Raw genomic sequence first — 21,725 nt, forward strand, 5'->3', positions numbered from 1 at the left:
CCGTGTATTGAAACATACTGAGCGAGTTTGACAAGGTAGATGTTGAGATGATGTTTCTATTAGTGGGGGAATCTGAAATTAGAGGACATGCTTACAAAATAAAGGGGCATTGATTTAAAACTGAGATGTGAAGGAATTTCTTCCCCCAGAGGGTAGTCAATGTCTGGAATGCTCAACACAGAATTATGAAAGCTGGATCACAAAGTATTTAAAGAGAGCTAGATAGATTTTTAAACTATTGGGGATGAGCTGGCATGAAACATATGGTGACGCCTAGGCAATTCAGCTATAATCTCGTTAAATATCGCAGTAGGCTTGAGGAGCTGAATGGAATGGCCTACTCGTATTCCTCTTCTGAACTTTCTCACTGTCTTCTACACACAAATACATTTATTTATTTTGTTCTTTTACACAAGAACATAATAACTAGGAGCAAGAGTAGACAATTCAGTCCCTCAAGCCTACACCATCATGATGATATCATGGCTGACCTCATCTCAGCCTCAACTCCACTTTCCTGCTTGCTCTCCATAATCCTTCAACTCATTACTAATAAAAATACTTCTCCTCCTTAAATTTACTCAATGTCCCTGATTTAGTAAATTCCAGATTCGTGACCTCGAGAGAAGTTATTTCTCATCTGTTTTAAATCCAATACTCCTTATCCCGAAATTATCGCTTCTTCTTCTAGACTGTTCTATGTGAGGAAACATCCTTTCTACGTCTACTTTGTCGATGCCCTTTAGCATGCTTCATAACTCAATTAGGTCTCCTCCTGTTTTGTCCAATAAACACAAATAAATGATCAATCCATCAACTTTTCATTGTGGGAAATGATTTGTCCCGTATTACCATCAGCTCAGATGAGTAACATGACATGCCATCCAGAAGTTTTTTTTTTTTAAAACCTCCGTTCATGGGCTGTGTGCATTGCTGGCTAGACCAGCATTTACTGTCCATTTCCAGTTACCCTTGAGAAGCTGTTGCTCAGCTGCCTTCTTGAACCACTGCAAACCATTTGGTATAGACAGATCCACAGTCCTGTTAGGGAGGGAGATCCAGGATTTTGGCAGAAATGTGATATATTTCCAAGTCCGGATGGTGAGTGGCTTGGAGGGGAACTTGCATGTGACATGTTCCCATGTATCTGCAGCTCTTGTCCTTCGAGACGGTCATGGGTTTGGAAGATGCTTACCAAGGAACTTTGGACAATTTCAGCATTGAATCTCATAGATGGTAAAGACTGCTGCTAAAGTGTGGTTGTGGTGCCAATTAAGATTGCAGTTTTGTCCTGGATGGTGTCAAGTTTTCTGACTGTATTGAAGTTGCACTCACCCAGGCCAATGGGGAGTATAGCATCATTCTACTTGAATACGGATTTGAACATAACATTCCTTCATTGTTATGATGTCAAAATCCTGGAACTCTTCATCTTGTGACATTGAGAGTGTGCCTTCATCAGACTACAGTTTACAAAGAAGATTCAACACCACCTTCTCAAGAGCAATTAGGTATGGGCCATAAGTATTGATCTTGCAAATAACACCCAGCCAAAGAATAAATTTAAAAAAGCTACCTCTTTGTTTAACATAAAACTCCAGCTCCTAAAATTTAAAGTAAACAAATTTACTCTACATACTTGTGTAAATGTCAAATATCTGAGACTAGGTTAGGTTAGACTAACAGTATGGTGTTGACTTTTATAAGAGTAACACTTTGGAGGGATTGAATCCTTCCTGTCCTGTCATCTCATTAATAGAGAATTGCAAGATTAGAGATAGATCCAACCAACCCTGCCCCCAAAATTGGTGCAAAAGGGGTTTTCAAATCAGGTGCCATTCTCTGATTATATCAACAAATTGGTTTTCACCAGCAACTAGTTTGCAAGTACAAAGAATTTGGATTTATGGCTGAACAGGGAAAAAAAAAATCACAGTTGACCTATATCCGAGATAAGTTGTCCCCCAAGAGTCAAGGGAACAAACACATGAATATCTTTAAAACATTATTCTTTTGATAGCAATAATATATTAACATTGATAAACTAATGGCAAGAAAATGTTGTTACACTTACAACAATTGAGGTAGGCACTTCACGCAAGGAATATGCTGCCTTGTTTGGCAGCGGCATATTGCCTATCAGTTCATACACAGCGCAGAATGACGACAGCAGGTTTACCAAAGCTAGAAATGACTTAAAGCACATAAAAAATATTAGTATTTGTGGAAATTAAAAAGATTCTACAATAATGAAATGTTTCTATACAAAACAGAAAATAAAAGAACCATAAATACTGCATTGTGATTAGAAGAGGTTTGCATTTTCTTGGAATACAAATTGCGACATTACATCTATCAAAAGAATGACCAGTTAATTATTCCAAAAGGTCATACTTTTACATGAAGGAAAATACAATTAAAAAGTTCCTTAATGACTAATCTGACTAATACAAATTGTCTCCTTGGTCATTACAAACATTTACAACAATGACTATACAAAATACTGGACAGGTTTTGAGGTGCTGAGAGACATTGGAAAAGACATTATATAAGCAGAAGCTTTTTTTAAAATTTTGTTCCCACCTCATATGGCTGAATGTAATAACCAACCTGCATTGCCCAATGGAAATGGACTGATAGATACCTCAAATATCCGCTAATCATAATTTTCACATCAACTTCGCTCAGGGAAGAGTTATACCTCAGTGAGTAAGATCCTCACGTCCTTACTCCAGAACTAAATGACGTTTCTGTGCAGTAATGAGAAAGTATAGTGCTGTCTTGAAGATAAGACGTGACGCAAAGTCTTTCTGCTCTCTCAGGTAATGTATACGATAATATAATACACAATCTAAAAAAGGGCAGGCCAATTCTTCCACTGCCCTGGCCAATATTCAACTTTCAACCAAAAACAGGGCATAACTATTTGTCCCGTTCCTGTTTATTGGACTGTCATATTTTCTTCATGACAACAGTGGAAAAAAAAAACTTTATTGGCCATAAAGAAAACTGTGACATCCTGTGATCGTTAGAAGCATTACTTAATTGGAAGATTTTTTGTTCTTGTACATTGAAATTATGCCATTCTTCTGAAAATCAACATTACTGGACAGCATTTTCAACAAACATTAATTAAGTTCCTCTTTTGGATGAAACTAGTTGAAAGTGAGATACGAAACAACAATAACAGAAACTGTTGGTGAAACTCAGCAGGTCTGTCAGCATATCTGGGGTGAAAACATTTCAAGTCCGGTGATTCTTCATCCCTACAGATACTGTCAGACCTGCTGGATTTTGCCAGTAATTTCTGTTTTTGTTTCAGATCATCAGCATCTGCAGTCTTTTTTGTTTTATGAAAGAGGGAGTTTTGTTAAAAAATGTCACAAATTATTTTTTCTCAACTCAGACGTTTGAAAATTTAATTGCTTCATGCTCTTAATTATATACTTACAAATGAAAAATATCTTGATTCTACATCATCTGACTGCAATGATATTTCTATATAATTATATTTTGTTCAAACAGTAAAATGTCACCATAATGTCATCGCATTTGGTGAATTAAGCATGAGTATATAGCAGAAATTGCAGAAGTATTATGGACTAATTACTATGCAACCTTAAGCAGGTATATACATAACTATTTCAAATAGCATTTTCTTCAAATTTCTCTTCTCCCCCACTGTCTGAAAGTATTTTCATCATGAAATGTTATGTAAGCATCTTATACCCTGCGGTATTTCACACAAATTGCATTATTTGAGCATGAACATCAATAAAATATCTTAATCCCAAACTTAATCTTGTCCTCACTCTATGTCTACCTATTTGCACTTCCAATATGTTTGGTTTTAATTAAGGTGATTACAATCAGTTGACTCGGCATAGACCAGGACATACATTAAGTAGTTTAATTTTCTAGTGCACAGATTTGTGGAACTATTAATTAAATTCAAGAATTGAGTTTTACCAATGCCCTCTAACTTAGTACTAAAATAATGAAAATAATACGCTCGAAATCTTACGGAGATATAAAAGCAATAATAAAAAAAAAATCACACAACTGCAATGAAGCAGATATATTTCAAACTAGTCAAAATAAGTTCAAGGCTGAGAAAGGCATATTTAAAGTTCTTGAGAAGATTTGTAGCTCAGGTTGTGGATGAGGTTGTAGACTTGTTGTAAACCACTGAAAAACAGAACTGGAATTGATGCCAACCACCCCAGCAAATTGAGGCATACAAATAACAAGCGGGACAGAACACCAATGCTTCACCAGAGGTGCAGTGATGATGTTACCTAGCAGGGTGACGAAACATTTGCAACCAAACACACTGGCTTAGCGAGCAAGTCTACAACCTCAAAGAAATATTTTTAATCAATAACTGAATTGAGCTTATGGGAAAAAGGCAGGAAAGTGGAGCTGAGGATTATCAGACCAGCCATGATCTCACCAAATGGCTTGATGGGCTGAATGGCCTACATCTGCTCCTACTTCTTATAGCCGCAAATCAATAAGTCCTAAAATATTTACAAAATCATATCACGGAGAAAGATTTCAACTATGAAGTTTCCTATTTGCACAATGATTGGCTGAACAAATTGTTGATCTGTTAGGAGAATAGGGCAATATAATATTAAAGGTTAAATTTGTGATTGCTCACTCTCGGTGCAGACTCATATCAACTTGGAAATGATTGGATGGAAAACCATAATCTACAGAATCATAAATTCATGTTTGTACTGATGGCAGTTGAGGTTACATGTTGTAAAAATGCAATCAGAAATGTATTCTTAAGTAACAACCAAAATTAGGCACTAAAACATTGATCATAGATTTATTAACTATAAGATCTTATTCAAATATAAATCAAACTGGTAGAACGCTTTAAAAAATTAACATTGTTTTAAGATGGAAAGAGACATTTTCCCCCTTGCCTTAAGAATAACTGCTCTTTTGCTTATTTGTTATTTGCTTTTTAGCACAAACCACAATATACAGGAACTGTAATTTTGCAGTAGAGGTCCAAATTGTTGAGAAATTTCAGAATTGAACATTGCTGAAATGAAAGCTACTTTGCTTATGTTTTTGTTATATAATCACTAAATGCAAGAATGCCAAGGAGAACAGGGCATTGTTTGCTAGCCAAGTCAACTCTGATTGGTCAAGGCATGCCATGGGGAAAGCAATAGAGAACTGAAGGCTCCCCAAGTTCCTGAGCAATTCACAAAAGCAAAATTTCAACATACTCGTTGCCTATAGAGAACAGGGGTCTGTGAATGAAGGTATGTCACTTCTGGCAAGCATAAATGAGTCATGTTCAAAACTCAATTGATCACCATAAATTAGTTGTTAATGTAGATTTCAAAAACATGTTCAAGCCATGTACCTTTTTTCAATTACAAGGAGACTGGGTAGTCAGCAGTTCTCCACAGTTTTGTCAAGACATTGCCATGGCAAAAACAGTCAATTTGCCAACCAGTCACCTTTTTCTCCTGAGGTATAAAATGGAACAATTGTTTGACATTTTGCATTTTCATTTAGTCTTTATGAGTCTAAGATGAAAACCATCAGGAGCATGTCCTTCTTTCAACAATAAAATGTAAATGCAAGTTACCATGATTATTTGAAAAAATGTGAAGGAAGAAGAAAAGACATTTCTAAAGGTAGAAGGTGAGATTTGATGAAAATAGAAAACTGCAAACATGTCATTCCCATGGATTCAATGCAAATGTTTGTGTTTTATAGAATTGTGTTGAAGATATAGCACAGAACATATTTGCCTCAACCATTTCCCTATGGTCATGAGATTCACATACTCACTATCCAGGTGAGAATTTTTCTTCGGTTACAGCCAGATGAGAAAGGAAAACTCAGCAATCTTCTTTCGCAGCTACACCTTTTTCTAGTTAAAATATAGATAACTTTTTTTTATTGCAACAATAAGGAGTCAATCGCAAGGTTTTTTTGGGATAAGCAAAAAAGAGCAAGTTTATTACCTGCTAACCCCAAGAGAGCAATAAAGATACAATGTCAAGCATAGCCTTCCTAGTTTTATTTAATTTCTCAAGCAATAACATTCTATTAGTTTGCCTAATTACTTGCTGAATCTGCATTCTAACCTTTCATGATTCATGCATAAGAACATCCAGATCCCTCTGCATCTCAGAGCTCAGCAGACACTCATTATTTAGATTGTTTTCCTTTCTAAATGGACAATTTCATATTTTCCTACATTATGCCTCATCTGCCCGATTTTACCTATTTGCTTAACATATTTATATGCTATTTATAGATAACACAGTGTGGAGCTGGAGGAACACAGCAGGCCAGGTGGCATCAGAGGAGCAGGAAAGTTGACGTTTCAGGTCGGGATTTATAGGTGCCTATGTCCACTTCACAACATATTTTCTTACCTCTCTGTGTCATCAGCAAAGTTAGCAGGTATCCCTTTATTCCCTCATCTGAGTAATTTATATAATTAGTAAATAGTTGAGGTCCCAGCATTGATCCCTGTGGCACACCACAAGGTAAATCTTGCCAACTAGGAACTGATCCATTTATGCCTATGTTTCTTTTAGCTAGCCAATCTTCTACCCAGGTCAGTACGTTACTAGTGAGCCTTACATCAATGGTAGGGAAATTATTGAAGAAGATTCATAGGGATAGGATTTACTCACATTTGGAAAAATATTGATTCTTTAGTGATGGACTGCATGGCTTTGTGCAGGGAAGGTCATGTCTCACACTGAGCTTTTAAAGAAAGCGACAAAGATGACTGATGAGGATAGGACGATAGATGTTGTTTATATGGACATTAGCAAGGCCTTTGACAAGATTCCTCATGGCAGGCTGATACAAAAGGTGAAGTCACATGGGATCTGCAGTTAGCTGGTAAGATGGATACAGACTGGCTTAGTCATAGAAGACAGTTTCAGTGGAAGCATATTTTTCTGACTGGATACCAGTGGTTTTCTGAAGGGATCAGAGCTGGGACCCTTGTTTGCAATATTTATTAAAGATTTGGAGGAAAATGTAGGTGGTCTAATGAGTAAGTTTGCGGACAACGCAAACACTGGGGGAGTTGCAGCTAGTGAGGAGGATTGCCAGAGCATACAGATAAGCTGGAGACTTGGGCGGAGAAATGGCAGAAGGAGGTTAATCCAAACAAATGCGACGTGATATATTTTGGAAGATTTAATTGTAGGAGGGATGTGTACAGTAAATGGTAGAACCCTTAACAGCATTAACATGCAGAGGGATCAAGGAGTACAGGTCCATTTTTCCCTGAAAGTGGCAACACAAGTGGGCAAGGTTGTCACAAAGGCATATAATATGCAAATAGGCTATATGTAAAAGATCAAAGGGTCACACCGCTGGTGAGGGTATATTAAACAATAAACAGTCTCACACACAGGGTGAATTTGTATTTGCAGATACATTTTATTTTTTTCAAAAAGCACACAACTTATAGACAATCTGGCAATTTATAAATTCCTACTTTAGAAATAAAACCATTCTGACTCGAATCTAAAACACAAACAAGGCCTCACACCTAACATGCACTGTCCGACCTAAAAGGCATCTATTGTTTACAGCGATAAAGCCTTTAGTTTTCTCAGTGCAATGACTTGAAACGAATTCCGGGATTTACGTATACTTATTAATCAATTAAAATCTTCTAACTAATTAGAAATTTAACAGCATCTTAGGTTTGTTTAATATATCATCAGTGGTGCGACCTTTGATCTTTTACTTATAAATTATGAGTATGATACCACCTCTTTCACTAACACCTGAAAGAGGAGTGATGCTCTAAAAGCTGGTGTTTTCATATAAACCTGTTGGACCATAATCTGGTGTTATGTGATTTCTGATCTTGCCCAATCCAGACCAACACCAGCACCTCCACAACGTTGTTCTCCACAAATCAGAGTTCAAGCTACCAAAATCTTTCATAATTCTAATTTTTTGGCAGGTTAGTTCAGTGGTGGGCTTACATTACTGGATTCCATGTTCAAATTCACCTTGTACCAGCGAATTATAATTTTTATCCAGCTACAGAAGGCCTTTGTAAAGCATTGCCAGCTTTAAACATGTGTAACAACAGAAAGGCATCCTGATTCAGTTGGAAATTAGCAATCCCCATTCTCTAGAATAGTTAGAAAGGCACAGAAGCTTCAGGTCATACACAGCGGTCTTTTGATGAGAGAAAACATTACAATACCGTATCTAGGGATAGTAGGAACTGCAGATCCTCTCTGCTCCTATGATGCTGCTTGGCCTGCTGTGTTCATCCAGCCCTGCACCTTGTTGTCTCGGATTCTCCAGCATCTGCATCCCACTCTCTCCCTATTTATTTCAAAACCCCCTTCCCCTCCCCCTTTTCTGATGAAGGGTCTAGGCCCGAAACGTCAGCCTCTCTGCTCCTATGATGCTGCTTGGCCTGCTATGTTCATCCAGCCCTGCACCTTGTTGTCTCCAATACTGTATCTAACCTGGAGAGTTTAGCTCTGACATGGATCACCTGAAACAATAAGTAGATTATTCCTTAGAATGGATAACGCTTAAATCCAGGATTCCATTTTGAACTTTCCCACTTACCTTCTGGCAACTTCTGTCTATGGGCTCCACAGGCGTTGGTTTGGGATTGATCATTCTTGCATCATCTCTTCCGCACTCCAGCACAGACCACAATTCCATTACAAGGGCTTTAATGAACCCTAATAGCAAAGTAGGTTTTATTGTTCAAATGATAACACACTAAAAATACTGTATGTCACAAAGCTGACAGCTAACATTATCATATTGATTAATCAAGTTTGTATAAGTCAAGATGAAGCAGTTGATATATGACTTACTACTCTAAATTTTCATCCTTTAGGCACCACTAAATGCAACTTACATTTGTTCTAAAAATCAGAAAATCCATATCAACATCATGAAAGCCATACGAATGTTTCGCAACGTTCATTTAAAGGAAACACACAAAAGTATTGTCAAGAATAACAATGGGAATCTTTTCATTATTTTCAACTGGCAAAGCTGCATTGTAAATCTCAGCTATAACCATAAATTATTGAATTCAGAAATACCTTTCTTGCCAAGCAGTGATTATGAGTGGATCTGGGTATAAGTGTATAGGGAAGTTAGGTTTATGAAGAATAAAGGGGGTTGTTAGAATTGGTAGGCAGTCAGGAAGGACAGCATAAGACTTGTAAAACTGAGCTATAAGAGTTGTGAGGGCAACTACAGTACGGAGAAAAAGATAAAGTGTGGAGCTGAAAGTTTGGTGGGGACTGCACCTTCTAAGTGGGCTGGCAAACAGTGGGCGAGAGCTTAAAACAATCAAAACTCTCCCTTTTCAATCTCCTTCACTACCTCTTCCCAACACCAGTTAATTTCCAATGTCTCTTCTATTTTTTCATACTACCCCTCAACCACTGCATTCTCCCATTTCCTTCACTCCTTTCTAATCTAATAACTGAAGAGAATCATCAGTACAGTCTAGAGGCCAAACAGAAAGGCAAGAGCAAAAAGAAGCATTGCTAAAGTATTTTATATAATGTACTGGAAGCTGAAGGCTGACACTGTGTCGGGCAGTAGACCTAAAGTAGTACGGTGAAGTAAAGTGATTGAGATAGGATATGGAACAAGGGTAGTGGAAGAAGGATTTAAAAGCAGCCACAGTCACTACAGTGTGGAGCGGGAGGGACACAGCAGGTCAGGCAGCATCAGAGGAGCAGGAAAGTCGACATTTCGGGTCGGGATCTTTCATCAGTCCCGGACTCATGAAGGGTCCCGAACCAAAACGTCGACTCTCCTGCTCCTCTAATGCTGCCTGACCTGCTGTATTCCTCCAGGTCCAACATTTGCAGTTCTTGCCATATCTTTAAAGCAGCCATATACTGCACTGACAGTTGCGATGGAAGAAGGAGCAATGAGTGTTACAGAAGTGACTTCTTACTATTCATCAATGATTCCATAACCAGAAGAAATAGTCTTATCCAACTTATTCTATTGAAACCATATTAAAGTATGGAAATTGCATTGGTGTCAAGTCTTTCCTGATAATCAAACTCGTCATGGAAACCTACACCATACATTTTATGCTTTTAAGGAGCTTTCTACAATAAGCTGTTCAAAACTGTACACAGTATTCATACTATAGCCTTTTAAAACTTTTATTAGCTACATTCTCTTGAAGGACAGATACCCATGCTAACTTCAAAATCTCCCCACCCCCGACCTCATCCCAAGACCAGGCCTCCCTCTCGTCCCCGCCTCCTTGACCTGTCCGTCTTCTCTCCCACCTCACTGACCAACACCCACCCCCACCTCCTACCTACACTCACCACTACGAGCTTCACCCCCGCCTCCTTGACCTGTCCGTCTTCCCTCCCACCTACCCGCCCTCCCCTCCTCACTGACCAAACCCCATCCCAACTCCCTACTAACACTCACCTTTACTAGCTTCATCCCCGCCTCCTTGACCTGTCCGTCTCCTCTCCACCTATCTGCTCCTTTATCCATCTTCCATCCATCTCCGTCCCCCTCTCTCTATTTATTTCAGAATCCCCTTCCCCTCCCCCATTTCTGAAGAAGGGTCCAGACCTGAAACGTCAGCTTTCCAGCTCCTCTGATGCTGCTGGGCCTGCTGCGTTCATCCAGCTCCACACCTTGTTATCTCAGATTCTCCAGCATCGGCAGTTCCTACTATCTCTACCCATGCTAAAGGTCTTTTTTTGTTTTTATTTGCTTACACCTGTGCCTTCAGGGAACTGATGTAACTGAACTCATCTATTCATCAACATACTTCAGCAACTTTCCAGTAGTTGAATATGTACTCAATGTATTTACTGCTTTCCCACTGGCAACATATTATTGTACATTTCTACAATAAAGGCAAAGCTGTCAGCCATCTGTCAATTCTATTCATAATGTACATTGTCTCTGTAGTCACACAGGTCCAATTTTAACACATTGTACTGGGCAGAAACAAGGTATGGTGGGCAGTTGACATGATAGCAATAACTACTGCTGTCTGCCGTTTCCCAGTGTTAATTTGTTTTATTCAGAAAAGAAAGAAACTAAAATGCACAGGGTGAGTTCCCCAGCAAGCAGACTTCTCTCATGTTTACTGATTGTGATAAAAGGTTAAAAATACATTGTCATCATTTAAGAATTTGGATTTTAAATTAAAAAAGTGAATGGATTTTTGGGTTTAGTTCTGGAAGGTGATTTGTTTGTCTCAAGAGGTCAGAAAGTAATTTTTGAACAATGAGTTCAAAGATCATTTCCAAGAAAGCATGCATCTTAAGCTAAATGACCGGATACATTACCCAGGGGGTTAACTGATGAAATGTTTGGAAAGTTGCACTTTTACGGCATACGGAAAGCAAAACCAGGGATCACAATCAGGTTTCAGTTGAGAAAAACACTGTTTCATATCAGCAAAAGTCCACTTCAATTTGTGGCAGTCCAGGCCTTCAGAGGTTGAAAGAAGTTATAAAACGGTTTTGCAGTTTTTGCATGGAATTTCTTAAAGTTTAGTTAAGAAGTCAGTGAAGTTGCCAATGTCTGTATATGTCAGGGACAGACAGCAATGAATTGGATCACAGCTGGTGAAAGTATAGAAATTCACCATAAATGAAATGTTTGCAACCTCATCAGTCAAGTGAAAAATTGAAAAATGTTAGATAAGAATTAAACTTCACTGTTGTTGAGTGTTGGGCTGAGAAATGGGGTGATACTTTTTCTTTTTGCTGGTTGTGTTAGGATATTTCTGAATTGTCTACATATGAAACTTTGTATATTCTTACATGCAACAAAGTTGTATTATGTTGTTCAAAGAACATTGGCAGTCTCATGCAAATAAATTCAGTGACTGACCACTGTAGTGATCGGAAATAAAAATAAAACTTATCATCTGTCAAGCGAGGTTTCATTCAGAGATTTGACCTTTTCAGCTGTTCTTTGATCAGCATAATGTAAAATTATTTAAAAACAGGTCCAGAAAGAATGACACTGAAGTTTGGTGTGATACCAAAACAGGCACCATGGCAAACTTGCAGATGAACATGAAACATATATAATTAGTTTGGTATTCAAATAGGTGAAAGATACTGTTTATACAGAAAATTGCAAAGAGGCATGTTTTAATAAAAAAGAACAGTTACCATAAATGGCAAGATTCTTAGTGGGATGGCAAACCAGTGGCTACATAAAATTCATAGTTTGGAAACAAACCATTTTACACAACAAGTCTATGTCTATAGCTACAATCCATGAAGTACTGTCTGACTTTTGGATATCTCAAAGAATATGCGAGTCATGATAAGTATATGGTATGTAATCACTAAAATGATTTCAGAAATTAGAAGTTATAAGTACAAACAGTAAATTCAAAAGTTGAATTTTATTCATCTGAAATTGGAAAACCATGAGAGAATATAGATGTCATTAAAATTATGAAGAATTTTAAGAGATTAAGTGGCAAGTGTTTATTCTGCAGAAAGACATGACAAGTATAAGGGAACATACAGAACTATGCAAATGAAGGATTTTTAAAAAAAATTCAAACATACAAATATTAAAACACGTAATTATTACAAGTATCTATTAAGCTATAAACATTCCATCATAATCTGAAAGGGAAATTGATCTGTATTTTGAATGGAGAAGCATAAAAAGGGCAGAGGGAAATGACACAAAAATGACTATAAAGTTGATAAATTCCATTCGAAGAGTTAGCAACTGCACAGGTGCAAGGATCAAATGAGGCACAAAATCTATTACTTCGCTGTAAAACAAAATTCCTAGCAGATAGTTAGTGCTGGCTGAAGCATACAGCTACAAAGATATGTTATCCAGCATTTTAACATGTACTATTACTGACTGTATGCACGTACGCATATCTTGACATTTTTGGAAAGAACGCTTTGCAATGCAAAAGATGTTAGCTACAGGAGCAGCAGCAATGCTCCATTTGGATGGAGATTCTGAGTCTACAATACTCTTATAGAGAGGTCCCAAGGCCCAGTAGTTAGGGCAAGAAAAAGATGCTGATTTGAACACCGATTTCTTGCCTCAGGAGTAACCGCCTTTGCTTTTTCTCTCTTTCTCAGAAATCCCCTCAAAATCCCCTTTTGAGTTTCAGACACACTGAAAGACCTCACCACAAGTGGAGGATTCCTAAAGGAGAATTGGAACTCTACAACACAGAAAAGCAAATTCAGGCAGACATAATTAATCCAGAAAGACACCCAAGTGCCTTCAGCTTGACTGCAAAATAGCTTTGGCTACAGGCCAGTATGTGGGACAATCTTTGAATAATATTTTTCCTCAAGTTAACTGTTATTTTACCAAAGTACTTTGAAGAGAATACTCTGCAGTGATTTTATTTTATTTTCCCCGCGGCAAGGAGGTTGTGTTTGTGTATTCAAGATGGGTAGTCGAATACATTTGCACACTTCGAACCTTTTCTTAAAGCCTTCACATTTTTGCTTAAGTTTATGTTGCAATAAACTAGTTCTTTATTTGATACTTAAGGGACGCAAGTGATGTGTTTCAGGTACTGAGATATATTCAACTTACAAATTGACATTAAGACTTTCTTAAATTCGAACTATGCTCCCACCAGAGTGGAACATACCACTCCTATTTGGATTTTAACAATATAATCAGATCTTCTGGTCACTTGTTTGGCAGAGTACCGGCATGGAAATAACTTTAATGATAGTACGTTTTAATGAAAATGTAAGGACTTAGTATCTTAAGTGTTCCACTAAAATATTAAAAATTAATACATTATTTACAATATCTGTATTTCAGTTTGCATTGTAAATTTTCTAAATGGCAAAATATACTCAGTTTGGTAGACAACTCTCCCATCAATATTTACCTGAACTTTGTAGTGCCACAATGCCAGGGGCTGTTGCAGCTACCTGTGTAACCATTACTCCATATCCAAACTTTTCACATTTGCTGACCTATCATAATAAAAGAAAAGGTGAAGTAAGTAAATTCTCTGCTTATTATTCCTGTTTTGCATTATATCACAACTTTATCAATAAAATTAGCAATGCAACATTAGTCTATTGTTTGAAGAAAATAACTCTGCTGATTTGTAATTTCAATTCCAGTACTATTGTGTTTAAGTACTTAATATCAAAACTCAGGTTGCGAACCCCAAATCAGTGCTGTATATTCATTTTGTCAGTGACTGGAAGAACGCTATTAATTAGTCAAAGAATTCATAGAATTACACATTATTAGTCATTTGTGGCCATACGAGATTAGGAAGACAAGAAAGACAAAATTACTCCAAACGCAACCAGATTTGAAAAAGTAGATAACAATGACTTAAAGAAGCCCTAACTTCCTAATTGTTGGCTTGAAAACCAGTAACTAAAGAGGATGCAAGTTAATCGCACTGTCTGTAAGTTCGGAGAGAATGGACAATAGTTAAGGTCGTCCGGTGTTTTCCTGTTTAAATTCCTGCTTCTGAATGATGGTTAAGGATAGAACTGATCTCAGCTCTGATGCCCTCCTTATTTTGAATGCACTGCTGAGCTAATGTTTGGACTCACTGTTGGTTGGGGGTGAGGGTTGAAATGTTGGAAAATGGGGTACTGGGTCCAGTACACAGGATTTCATAGCTGGTGACATTTCCTGCCCAATTGTTGGAAAGATTGACAGTGCACCTAGCCCTGCTGAAGCAGGCTGCTCTGCAGCTATTTATTCCCCAAAGGAACTTTAGGAGACTCAGGGCCAGACTTCTCACCTGACCCAGCAATGGCAGCCACAGCTGGAACTGGAACAATCCCTGGGAAAGAAAAGCCAGGAGCCAAATTATGGATAATATGAGACTTTATTTTGGTGGGGGCCAGAGGAAGGGGTCCTAAGCGAACAGGGAGTGGCAGATCTTTGTGGGCCCTTCTCAACAGAAAGAAAAGGGCCCCATGAAAGACATAATTGTCTCCATTCCACCCAGAAACCCAAGCAGGCTGGCTTCCTACCATCTCAGACCTCCTCCCACTGCCTGAGGGCAGGCAGATTACTAGAAGCCTCAACTTCACTCAGTAAATCATAGCCAGGTCAGGCTTAGTGGTAATGCTATATATGAAATGCACCTAGGAAATTAATGCCTGTAAATCCACTCACTGACAGCAGATTGTAAAAATTGCCCAGAGCCCATACAACTAACTCCAAACAACAAGTCAATAACTTTTTTTAAGAGGTTGTGCAGTGAAGGAGGGAATGAAATTTAGCAGACAGGAGAAACAAATTGAAGTAAAAATAGCATCGCAAAAGAATTTCTCATTTGTTCTGGTACAGACTTTAATGAAAACAAAAGAAAGATCATACACTTGAGCTCCTAATCACATATTAGAAGTGTTCAGTTACTGTTGTTACTGAAAAAGGATCCATTTTTCACATCTGCATGTCCCATAAATAGGAAAGTGATGAATGATGCATTCATATTTTGCCGTTGGCTGAGACAAAGAGATGTAAGACAGGACATTGACAAAATTATCATCTTCATAGAGCCCAATAGGAATGTCAAGGCAGGTGCTTTACAGATTAACGTCTCCCCTGAAAGGTATTTCCTCTGTAAAATCCATCTGTCAGTCAGTCTGCCTGCACCAAAATGTCAGCCTTGCACTGACATGTAAGCCTGGATTATGGGCTAGGCTTCCATCCTGAAGGTCGGAGGAAAGAATCAGGGGACTTCCCAATATAAAATTTACACATCTTGGTAAGCACTTGCCACCCAAAGAATTTTCCTGATGGGATGGTGAGAATAGGTTGCAGCTGGGGCTGATGCCTCCCTTAGAGGAGGTAGAGGTGAAACCAGGTCAATGTCCTGGCACCCAGGTTAAAAGTCCTATCTCCCTTCGCTGGAAAATAGGTCCATTTCTGGAGTGTGAGGCCACCTGACACACAGCCTCCCAAACACCCTTAAGCCCCTACTTACCCTCCCTTCTCTCATAACACTCTAAACCTTACATTATACCACTCTCTCATACCCTCTTTATGCTACCCCCATTCCCAGTATCCACTATTTCAAGAGGTCTATATAGCTTTGCAAAATGTCTTCAATATATCTTCAAAATAAAATAAAGTACTGCAAAATGTGCTTTAAAAGGTCCATAATCCTCTTAAATCCTCATAAATCAATAAAGTCAATAAAGTGAAGCCAAAATTTCCCTCAATAGTTTTCAATGACTTCTGAGCTGAATAAAATAGCAGGTTTGAAACTCAGCCAAGCACTCATAATAAGATTTCTCTTGACAACTGGAGGAACAGGCCTGATGAGCTGAAACCATTAGTGGGGTTCAAACTGTGTCAGGCATTCATAATGAGAATCCATTGAAAAATTGTGACTACGAAATCCTAGAACTAAATAGGTTGCAGCCTTTGAAATCAGACAAATGCTTGGTCATCAGTTAAAGCTTTGAAACAGCCAAACAGATATCTGTACTTACCTTTAAAAGAAAACATCAAAACATTCATGCGAACATTCATGCAGTCAAAATACAGTTACACTTTTGTGTTATGCAGAATAGTCTTTATTTGGTGGATAATGTACAATAATGCTTTGGAAACAGCTTTACTTTCACAATGCTGTTCAACTTAAGGTTCGCTTACATTTCCAAAATAAGCCCCATGAATCAGATGAAAAACAATATGACTTACGATTTTCCATTTTATGAAATATGAAGTTAGCAACACGTTTTGAATTTGACTGTCATAGTTCCCCCACCGTATGGATTATAAGACCTCCAAACTGATAAAATCCATGGTGCCTTCAAAAGCCAGCATGACTCCTTGAAAATTGTGGGTGGTCTGAAACTATTCCACCATGCAACCGTTTCAGGACAACTGGATGCGAGTTTGTGGCACACTTCAATAATCTACACTGATCAAAATGACCTAACCCTAACCGTATTGTAGATTTCAAGAATGGAGTGGTAGCCCCAGAATTGTTGTCCTACTGTTTTGCCCATTTGACGTCAGTCAGCCTTATGTCAGGAATCCAGCCCTATCTGTTGAAGACATGAGGGCAAACAAAACTCTCAATCTAAGTCAAAAGATGACAATGTACATGTGTATGGTGATGGCCAGAATGTGGATCATGAAGTCATGTTGTGGCTGTACAGGACCATTGGTGAGGCCACTGTGAGAATACTGTGTACAATTCTGGTTGCCCTTCTGGAGGAAAGATGTTGTTAAACCTGAGAGGATACAGAAAAAAATTTACAAGGATGTTGCCAGGACTGGAGGCTTTGACATAATGGGCAAGCAATATTCCAGGATTACTGTTTGAACAGTGGAGATACATGCATAATATCGAACAGGAAATTTGGCAAGGGTAGCAGGGTGGCCAAAAGATTCTAAGTAAGTGATTTATTTCCCAAACTTTGATGAGGATTCCTGTGGGTCAGGAGAAGGAATACTCTTTTAGACTTCAGAAGTAATCATTAAGCCTTCAAAGTTTTGGCCTTTCTTCCTTTTTATATCACCAGAATTACCCTTCAGACACCCCCATCCAGAAGAACACTTCGTACCAGATATACTTCTGCTTTCACGTGGCAGCCTGACAACATTCTAATTGCTAATTGAGCTATACAGAGATGCTGAATAGGCAGGGGCTTTTTTTTTCCCCGGAGCATCAGAGGTTGAGGGGGAGACCTTAATAACGTCATGAGGGGTATGGATAGGGTGAATAATCAAGGTATTTTTCCTAGAGTGGGGGAAGTCTAAAACTATAGGGCATAGGTTTAAGGTGAGAGGGGAAAGATTTAAAAAGTACCTGAGGGATAACTTTTTCATGCAGAGGGTGATGTTTGTATGGAATGAGCTACCAGAGGAAGTGGTGGAGGCAGGTACAACTACAACATTTAAAAGGCATCTGGATGGGTACACGAATAGGAAGGATTTAAAGGGATATGGGCCAAATGCTGGCAAATGGGATTAGATCAGATTAGGAAGCCTGGTCAGCATGGATGAGTTGGAGCGAAGGGTCTGTTTCCGTGCTGTATGATTCTACAGCTCTAAGCATTATCAGTTTCGTATTAAGTGACCAGATACAGAAAGAGTCGTGGCCAGAATGGCGTGATATGTCAGGATTTAAATAAAGTGCCTTCCATCTTATCCATGCATTGTTGGAAAAAATGCAGGATCATTAAGAAATTGATAACGAACAAGCAGTATTAGTCTTACAGCAGAAGTTAACACAGAAAAAGAACTGATCTTCTTCAGCATATGTGTGGAAGCTAACACCATACCTACAGATAATGCAACCAAAAGGCAACATGAAATAGAGGAAGAGGTAAATGCCAAGGATAATGCCGGAAGAAAAGAAACCAAGCTACACTGGGACAGATCAGAATGTAATGACCCAAGGTTTGTACCACAGAGATAGATAACAGAGAAGGAACCTTGTAAACAGATGGAATTGACTATGTTGAATGTTAGAGAGGTTGAGGACAAAATAAAAATGAAGTGCCATGGTCAGGATTATTAATGGGCTCAGGGTAGTGCAGGGAAAAATGATCAAAGGTCAACGTTCCGAATCCAGGACATTTAATGAGGAGCTAATAAGCAATAGTTTATTGTAAAAGGCATAATAAGTACAACCCTTCATTCCAAAATAATCACTATCTATAAAAGAAATATTGCCAAGTGTCCCACACATACCTGCAGCTTTTTAGTGAATCTGCTGAACATGTAAATCACACACTCATTAAGTGCTCCTGTTCGCTGCAGAAGTAACAATCCTTTTGGAGTAGCAGCAAAGTTTAGCAGATTGTCCAGCAGCATTTCTTCTAAGATCATCCTGACAACAGAGTTATTGGATTTTATATTTATTGGACCCAAGAAGTCATCATCTATGCAACAATAATGACAAAAAAAACTAAAAAACAGAGGATCCCATCTGACTATTGTACTAAAAGCAAACAAGTTAAACAAGAAGTTAACCTTATTCAAGAATAAAACATCTTTCCCCACAGTTATGTACTAGTTGCATGAATTAGTGTTTAAGCAGAAGTAAATCCAATTAAAAACAAAAGCAAATAAAGGTTTGTGTTGCAGGATTTGATACTTTTGTTTATTCATAAACACAAAAGATTTCTATTCTCACTACATAGTAATAACCATCCACATAGAAACTGCTTCACATTTTCATTTAATTTGAAGTAAAAGCCAGTGACATAATGGGCAAGCTATATTCCAGGATTACTGTTTGAACAGTGGAGATACATACATAATATCGAACAGGAAATTTGGCAAGGGTAGCAGGGTGGCCAAAAGATTCTAGGTAAGTGATTTATTTCCCAAATTTTGATGAGGATTCCTGTGGGTCAGGAGAAGTAATACTCTTTTAGATTTCGTAATCACTAAGCCTTCAAAGTTTTGGCCTTTCTTCCTTTTTATAGCACCAGAATTACCCTTCAGACACCCCCATCCAGAAGAACATATTGTACCAGATATATTCTGCTTCCAAGTGGCAGCCTGACAACATTCTAATTGCTTTTGGACAGGACCAGTTTTGTCATATTCAATAAAGGCCCAGAACCCACACTGAACTCACACAGTGGCTGGCATTCCAACTTGCTCCCCAATAACCGTAGTGGTGCCTGTTCTGAATTACAAATGAGGACTGGAGGGGAAGCGGTGATACAGTGGTAATGTCCGTGGACTAGTAAATAGAACCTCACTCTATTGCTCTTGGGATGTGGGTTTGAATCCCACCATGTCAGATGGCAAAATTTTAATTTTTTTAAAGATCTGGAATTAAAAGCTACGCTAATGGCAACAGTGTAACCATTGCTGACTGTTGTAAAAACCCATATAGTTCATTAATAAGCTTTTCAGCAAGGAAATCCGCCATTGCTACTTGGTTTGGCCTACATGTGACTCCAGATTTCAACATGTTGCTGATTCTTAACTGTCTACTGGATAATTAGGGATGGGTAATATTTGCTGGTATACAATACCCATATTTTATGAATTAATAAAAAAAGTCATTGCAGAGATTCTGTTGGACAAGAAGGTCTTGACATCAACAAGCATGATCATAAATGATTGGAAAACAACAACGCAGTTACACTTACGTATTTTGCAATTCCCGAGCTGTTGAATCTGATTCATTTCCTGCAACTGGAGTAGGTATCCGCTCTGAAAGTAAACAGGCCTGGTTCACAAAGCAAATGTTAAAACTGAGTTACAAAATTACATAATTAAAGATTACTCTTATCCATCTTTTAAAAGCAAAGAATGCATAAAATATCTCACATGAAGTTATATTTAAAAGCATACAAAAATATGGATAAAGGCATTTTCCATCCAGAAAGTTTTTAAAAAAAAGCGATTAATTTTAAGAACTGTACAGGTACTTTTAAAGTTTGTAAAACATCAAGACCATGAAATATTCTGCTAACCTAAATTTTGTAGGCAACAAGCAGATTTTTACTTACTGGCAGATTACTCGTGACAACTCTCCCAGTGAGTTAAATGATAGCATGTTTTAGAACATTATGGGAGAAAGTATATATTGAAGCTGGCAAGTTTATAGTCCTTCTTCACAGAAAACAGATAAATTAATTACATTTTTGGCAAATGCATTTTTGCAAGTGTTTCAGGTATTCAACTCTACCACTCTATTTATTAGGTACAGATGAGTAAATGAGTGTCATTTACATTTATTACTGCATATTTATACCCGCATATTTAAAATTATTCTTTTTCAATCTTAAAGCTGATAACACACTTCAAGATATCACCTAAGGTGTACATGATGGAACAAGATACTTGGTATTTAGTAGTGCTAGATGAGGGAAATGAATCTTCATACTGGGATGGAGCTGCTCGAGATTCAGTTGGTTGATAAATTAATCACCGTGACTATTTTACATGAGGAACCAACATAATAAGATGTTAGTGGACAATTAATCATTACAAAATGTTAACATCAAAGCAACTCGAAAAATTGTGATGGCAAGTAACAAGCTTTCTGGATAGAACTGTAATAAATACTCAGTACATTTGCAACAGACTAGTCGATTGATTCATACGCACTGCCATATCCAATCAAGGGTTGTACAGTGTAAAAATGTTTTAGCTCACATAGAACTGTAGGAGCACTTTCACTAAGTGGACTACAATAGTTCAAGAATGTAGCTCACCAACACCTTCTTGATGACAGTTGGGCAACAAATGCTGGCCCAACCAGTTATGCTCACATTCCATGAATGAGTAACAAAATAAGTACAAGGACAATATATTCTAGAAATATGGACAACAGAGATGTTACAATAACAGCATGAACATTTAATAAAGTAGAATAAAATGAGAATTTGATTTAGATCTAAATGATTTCTGACACCACATATTTCCAAAAATAATACTGAACTCTCAAATACCAACACATTCCACCGCTTAATAATTTACAGAATCAAAAGTATACTTATGAATTATTTAGAATAGCTCAATGTCTACCAATAAGAAAAATGGATGGAACAATATGAAGTATTAAATTCACAGAGGATTTTACAGATCACTGCAGCGCCCACCCTTGGTTAAATGGTCAGGGTGGAGACTGCCCACAATTCCAAACATCGTTCCAAAGCAATTTAGTGCCGGGAACATCTTAAGTTGGTTTAAGGTGCAACTTATGCCCTTTTCTCAGGAGGAAGCCACAATTACAACTACACGCA

General features: G+C 37.9%; 1 protein-coding gene across 3 annotated transcripts in view; it reads right to left on the minus strand.

The window, feature by feature from the left end:
• The window catches only part of tbc1d32 (TBC1 domain family, member 32), a 244,798-nt gene that overhangs the window by 117,691 nt on the left and 105,382 nt on the right, over positions 1-21,725 (minus strand). For all 3 annotated transcript variants that reach the window (XM_048596587.1, XM_048596588.1, XM_048596589.1), the window contains 5 exons: positions 20,124-20,203; positions 18,706-18,844; positions 13,904-13,991; positions 8,605-8,723; positions 2,075-2,194 (listed from right to left, as the gene is read on the minus strand). In XM_048596587.1, the coding sequence (XP_048452544.1) occupies positions 2,075-2,194; positions 8,605-8,723; positions 13,904-13,991; positions 18,706-18,844; positions 20,124-20,203 (546 nt within the window). The remainder of the gene's footprint in view (positions 1-2,074; positions 2,195-8,604; positions 8,724-13,903; positions 13,992-18,705; positions 18,845-20,123; positions 20,204-21,725) is intronic.

Source organism: Rhincodon typus, chromosome 5 (genome assembly GCF_021869965.1).
Source record: "Rhincodon typus isolate 14 chromosome 5, sRhiTyp1.1, whole genome shotgun sequence".
NCBI lineage: Eukaryota > Metazoa > Chordata > Chondrichthyes > Orectolobiformes > Rhincodontidae > Rhincodon > Rhincodon typus.